We start from the raw sequence: 6,757 nt of genomic DNA on the forward strand, positions 1-6,757 counted from the left end.
CAGCCTCATCAGTAAAACCTCATCACAGTGATAGAATTTACAACACATGAGGAGATCACATATAATCTCATCATAGTGGTAGAGTTTACAACACGTAAGGAAATCACATCAGATAACCCAATCATACAATAGTAGGAATCATGACCTAGCCAAGTTGCTACCCACATTTTTTGGGGGACACAATTCAGTCCATGACACAAGGGACAGCTTAGTCAACTGGCATAACATAGGTCACAAAAATAATGTTCTACATCCTAGTTTGGTGAGTAGTGTCTAGGGTCTTAAAAGGTTGTGAGTGGCCATCTAAGATACAACTATTAGTCTCTACTTGTATAGAGCAAAAGAGGATGAAGGAAATCAAAGGGTCAAAGAAGAAACTAGTCCCCAGGACTAATAGCCAACACAAACCACAGCCTCTTCTAACGTGGAACCAGAAGAACTAGATGGTGCCTGGCTACCACTACCGACTGTTCTGATCAGGAACTCAATAGAAGGTTGTGAATAGAATGAGATAAAAATGTAGAACAAAACTCAAATTCCTAAAAATGACTAGCCCTACTGGACTGATAGAGATTACAGGAACCCTCGAGACTATCCCCCTAAGATACCCTTTGAACTTGGAATTGAAGCTATTTCTGCAGGTCACCCTTCAGCCAGATAATAGATTGGCTTATAAAATAAACAATATCACCTGTGATTAATGTGATCCCTTAAACAATTAACAATTATATGAGACCAGATGGCCAACATTTACCCCAAAGCAAAGATGAGAATGCAAGGAGGGGAAGAGAAGCTAGATCAATGGAAACAGAACAAACAGAATGAAATATAATGAGAATGCTGACACATTGTAAAAATTGTAACCAATGGCATGGAAGAATTTGTATAAAAATTGTTAAAGGGAGCCCTAATTTGCTGAGTAAACTTTCACCTAAAACACAATAAAAGGTTACTTTAAAAAATGTACTGAGTGTCTTCTATGTGCCAGGCATTGTTCTAGGGGTAAAGAAGACAAGATTCTTTTCTGTGTGAAGTTTTTATTCATCCATTAAAAACTGCTTGATTATTGCATGATTAGTATGTATTCTGATAGATTTAATAGGATTTTGGAGAGATTGGAAAAGTAAAATCCATTAGACTTGGTGATAGATTAGCAATGAATTCTGGGGCAGAGGGCAATATCAGTAATAACTCCTAGGTTTCTGGTTTGGATGGATGGTAGTGATGATTACTGAGATGGGATATCCTGGAAAACAACAGAGTTCAGGGAGAAAGAGTATGAGTTCATGCTTGGATGAGCTAATTTTGAGGAACCTTTGAGCCTCTGGAACTCAGTGTAGAGGTTTAGTAATAACTGAATACATGGGCATGGATGGTATGGCCAGAGACAAGGTAGTGAAGAGAATTAAATCACTGAGGGAAAGAGCGGAGAGAGAGGCCTCAGAACACTTAAGAGTGTGAGAGAGGAAGAAATAGAAATAGTGAGTATAGAGCAGTTCTTTTAAGAAATGTGATATGCAAGGTAGGAGACAGTGTGATAGCTAGAGGGTTATGTGCGGTTGAGTATTAGCTTCTTTTACATGGGAGATATTTACTGGGGTTTTAATAGTTGTAGATAGACAATGATGATTTACCGATCTCTCTGTAACATACATGCGGCCCTGGTGGTGCAATGGTCAAGTGCTCAGCTGCTAACCAAAAGGTTGGCGGTTTGCTCTGTGGGAGCAAGACCTGGCAATATGCTCCTGTAAAGATTACAGCCTAGAAAACCCTATAGGGCAGTTCTGCTCTGTCACATGGGGTTGCCATGAACAGAAACAGACTCAGTGCCACTTAACAACAACAAAAACAATGTAACATATAGGAAGGAGTCTCTGGGTGGTGCAGATGGTTAAGTTCTTGACTATAGCCGAAAGGTTGGTGGTTCATACCCACTCAGAGGTACCTCAGAAGACAGCCTAGCGATCTGCTTCTGAAAGGTCACAGCCTTGAAAACCCTGTGAAGCAGTTGGTCAGAATTGATTCAGTGGTAACTGGTTCACAACAACAACAATATGTAACATGTAGTATATATTTAGTTTCTTTAATTTCTCTTATATGATATTATACACTGATATGACTCATAGTTCTGAATATTTTACATTTAATTTCAGAGGAAACCAGCTTAGCACTTTGCATTGTTATTTTTAGTTAACTCAGTTTTCTACACTAACAGTACAGAAACTCAACTACCCTCTAACCGTATATGTTTTTCCTATTCAAAAGTATAATCCGAGGCAAACATTAAGTTAGGAAAAAGATCTTTTCATGACTGATCTTGGTTCTCTTGTGGCATAATATTCTTTTGCTGGTCTCAAACTCAGCTGGATAATGAAGAGGCAGCTGGAAGGAAGTTCCAGGCGTGAAATAGTTTACTCAGGTGTAAGTCTTCTCAAGAATAATTAATACTCTTCTTTTACTTGGCATATTTTGTGGAGTATATTTATGGTGTTCTTCCAAATTAACTAAAATTATATTTTAATTTATATCCGTCAGGGAAATTTAAAGAATTGAAATGACCTAAGAGAGGGGGGTATAGTCAAGGTGCAATAGGCCTTATGATCCATTTTCAGCCTCCTCCCTATCCCCACCCACCCCCCACACACCATTAGCTAAATTGTTCTAAATTTATCTCGGGATTTAGATGGTTCCTTTGATACCTCGAAATGCTGCCTAGAAATATATAATTAACACATTCATTATTATGAATAAGTTCTTAGGATGATTAAGGAAAGTAAATGAGAGGAAAAAAAAACTTTCCATGAAGGTGGAATAATATGGCTCACTGATACAGAAGAAGATAGGATAAAGAAGAAAAGTCAAAGATGTTATTGAGCTTAAGCACTACTATTGTTATTTTGTGCCCCCCACCATGTTTCTTTTGACCCAGGCTTTCACTTGTATTAACTCATAAATATACTTTCCATAGCGACAGCAGTTCAGGAGTGGTGAATGGTTTATTTTCTTGCTTAGGCACAGTAACCTTGGTGCACGACCAAAAGGACTGTCCACACTGGTGAAGAGTGGCGTCCCCGAAGCATTGAGGGCAGAGGTATGGCAGTTGTTAGCAGGCTGCCATGACAACCAGGCGATGCTGGATAGATACCGAATCCTTATCACAAAGGTAGGAATCTCTTTTCATATTATTTACATGGACCAACATATTAAAGAAATACTGTTTCTATAGCTCACATAGGTCATAAATGCTTTGAATTTCTTTAAAAAAAGGTATTGGTATTGTGCGGTGAATAGTTTTGTCTTTTCTTCTGAGCACTTGTTGGATAGTGGTAAACAATGCACTGCATCATCTCTGAGCACTTTATGCCTTGGCTTTTACTTTCCATTCAAGTGACTGCATAGTAACTATTTACCAAAGTGGAAAATATTTATATTTCAAGTGTTTTCTTATTCTTTAATTAACCTCTTTAATTTTATGAGATGTATATACACACATACTTGTACACAGGTATTCTAGTGCAATTTAAAAATAAAATTAGAAGGCCTTCTGTGCTTATGTAACCTTACATTTAAATGGTGTGGATAGTTGTCCAGATCTCTAATCTGTCAGAAGCCCCTAGTTCCAATGTAAATTCCCTTGCTTATGTCCTCATAGCTGGTTTTAAGGCATAGGTAAAGGTAAGTCTTGGCCTAGACCCTGGAGTTGCCTTTTAAGGGTCTCACCTCCTAATTTCTTAATTTAAATCATAGAATTTTAAATAATAATATGTTTTTTAAAATCTCTTATTTATAAGTGACGTATTTTTATTGAAAAAAAAACTACATGCCATCAAATTGATTGTGACTCATGTCAACCCCATGTGTATCAGAGTAGAACTGTGCTCCATAGGGTTTTCGGTGACTGTGATCTTTTGGAAGTAGATTGCCAGACTTTTCTTCTGAAGTGCCTTCAACCTTTCAGTTAGTAGCCGAGTACTTAACCATTTGCACCACCCAGGTCCTCCTGAGTTTTTTTATAACCAAGGCTTTATTCGTTGGGAAATGCCAACTTTTAAAATTCTTTTGCTCCTTTAATTCCTTCTTCCTTTCTTTCCCTCCTTTCCCCACTCTTTTCCACAGATATTTCTCAAATGTCTAGTCTATTCAATTACTGCTAAATTTGGGTTTAAATAAAAAACAAGCAACTTTACCTTTTTTTTTAAATTTTTTTGAGGTTAGTGGTCTCTGCATCCCAATACATAAGATGATTCATTGTTATGTAGGAAAAAAAAGTCTAAAGTACTGTTTGTATTTTTTTTTTTTTAAAAAAAAGGATATTAAGCTATACAGGTAGTCCCCAACTTATGATGTATTAAAGTTACAACCAACCACACTTATGACCATTGTTTTTTTTAATACAAAAAAATTGAGATATTCGTCTTACTCCAGAACCGACTTACTGTGGAGTCGTCAGAATGGAACCCCCTCGTAAGTCGAGGACTGGTTGTACAAATATTTGCTCTGCCATGGTACTGAGACCTCACTGGGTCCTTGGGTCTGAGGGCCATTTTCCCGTGTGTTTCAGGAGTAGCCTGAGGGAAGAATAGGAATCGCACACTTTGGAAGCAATAACAATGGTGCTTACACTCATATATTCACTTTTAGAATATTGCAGTTTGCTTGCAGTGTGTGTGTGTGTGTGTGTGTGTGTGTATGTGTATGTGTACGTATCCAGGCATATACATACACACACAAAAAAACCTATATTTGCTTCTCCCCTCCCCCAGTCTGTGTTTGTTAATAAAGAAGAAAGGGAGAATAGATATTGGGTGGGCAACTACCTTTCTTCGCCACAACTACCTTTCTCTTAATGTGTGCAGTAGTTGAGATCTGTTGTCGAATAACTTATTCTAAAAAATATGTCAGCCTAGGAGTTTATTTATTTTAGAATGGCAAATGGTTACTAATTGCCACTTTAGAATGACTAACAATGTATAGTTTAAAATATTATAGTCAATATTTCCACATTTAGTTCATGAATCAATGACACGTAAAAATTTAAATTTTATTTGTATTGTTAACAGTACAATTTATCAAAAACTATTTTCATAGAGACAATGTAGAAATGTGTTACTCTGATCGTGCGTTTTTATTCAAGCTGTCAAGTCATAACATTTCTGTGAGAGGAAGTACAATAAACTTGTTGCCATTGAGTTGATTCCAACTCATAGAGACCCTATAGGACAGAGTAGAACTGCCCCATAGAGTTTCCAAGGAGCAGCTGGTGGATTCAAACTGCTGACCTTTTGGTTAGCAGCAGAGTTCTTAACCACTGCGCTACCAGAGCTCTTTTCTGTGAGAGGAAGTACAATAGCCTGTTTAATTTCATTGTCTTCCCTGTTTCATAGCCAAAGATGATAATAAGACGAATGATGTCATCAATTAAAAAAATAGTTTTCTCTTTTCTCTATGCTTAGGGGTAGAAATGAGACAGCAAGTACTTGTAGCCAAGAGCATATGTCCGTAGTTTGGTAGTGAGTACAGCTGAGCTTACCAGCCACTCAATGGAAAGAGCGTGAACACCCAAAAGATTTTCAGTAAGAAGTGCCTGCTTATTTGGCACTTGTTGGTTATAGTTCAGCAGCTGCTAGTCTCTTCTTTTGATCTGGTTATTATTTCCTATCTTATTAAGGGAATGGCAGGATTTCAAGGTCATTTAATGAACTGGTTCCGCTTGAACAAACAGTTGCTTTATAAAAACCCTACCAGGGACTACACATTACACAGGGAAGGAGGAATACGAAGTATTTATGGAAAATTTACTGAAGATTTGGCTCCTATGAAAAAGTAGTCTATTTCTTATTTAATTCTATAGTGATGGTGTGCTAGTTTAGAATTTGAAGCAACAAATCACATTCTAAAGCATTCTTTTCAGAGATGGCATACTTAACAACCAGCAGGCTGGATCTAGCCTGCAAATATGTTTTGTGTGACCAGCAGTGCATTAAAGAAAAGTATACACCTCTGACTCAAACTTACACTTTCTGTTTTTCCATAGACTCACTACTCTTTATCACTTACCCTTTGTCCCTATATTTGATTTGGTGACTCCATTATACCACTATTTCAATCATTACCCTTGAGGAGGGAGCTAATCATAGTGTACTTTTGATTGGTTAATGTCTACTTCCCTACCAGACTCTAAATTGCAGGGGTGGAAGGACCATGACTGTTCTGTTCTTCATGGAGTATCCTGTGTCTGGCATATACTCAATGATTAATAAATATTTTTGTCCCTCCCAAGAGGGACTCAAGATCATTTGTTAACTGATTCATATGCTCATTTATTTATTTATTTTTCCCTTCCTATGAAGTGTGAACCTTACACTGTGGTATGTCCTGGGTAAAGCTGGTAAACTATGAAGCATGTCTTTTCCCCAGGAAACTTACCATGTAGTTGGAGGGAGCTATAAGCAATAGGTTAATTTGAGCAGCAATTCCTGGTGTATTAGCTTCTTTGGGTTTTACCAGGCAGCAGGTGGGAGACACTGAGAATTACTAGCCTAGAGAGTTTTGCAGTGGTCAGTGGGGCATGTAGATTGAGTCACCCACAGTCAGTGTAGGTCAAATCAAGCGAGTAATTGTGAACAGAGAAGGGACTGGGATGTGGAGCAATCACACTCCGGTGTTGTTGTTTTTGTAATATCATTTACAGAAAATAAAGCTCTGCAAATCTTTTTGACTGGTGAGAAACAACTATAAGGACCAAAGGTTTTATTTT

At 37.6% G+C, this 6,757-nt stretch overlaps 1 protein-coding gene across 9 annotated transcripts in view; it reads left to right on the forward strand.

Moving 5' to 3' along the window:
* Positions 1-6,757, forward strand: part of RABGAP1L (RAB GTPase activating protein 1 like) — a 775,464-nt gene that overhangs the window by 223,749 nt on the left and 544,958 nt on the right. For all 9 annotated transcript variants that reach the window (XM_023728046.1, XM_023728049.1, XM_004372833.3 and 6 more), the window contains one exon: positions 3,013-3,163. In XM_023728046.1, coding sequence (XP_023583814.1) covers positions 3,013-3,163 — 151 coding nt within the window. The remainder of the gene's footprint in view (positions 1-3,012; positions 3,164-6,757) is intronic.

This window comes from Trichechus manatus, unplaced genomic scaffold (assembly GCF_000243295.1).
Source record: "Trichechus manatus latirostris isolate Lorelei unplaced genomic scaffold, TriManLat1.0 scaffold00021, whole genome shotgun sequence".
NCBI classification, from domain to species: domain Eukaryota; kingdom Metazoa; phylum Chordata; class Mammalia; order Sirenia; family Trichechidae; genus Trichechus; species Trichechus manatus.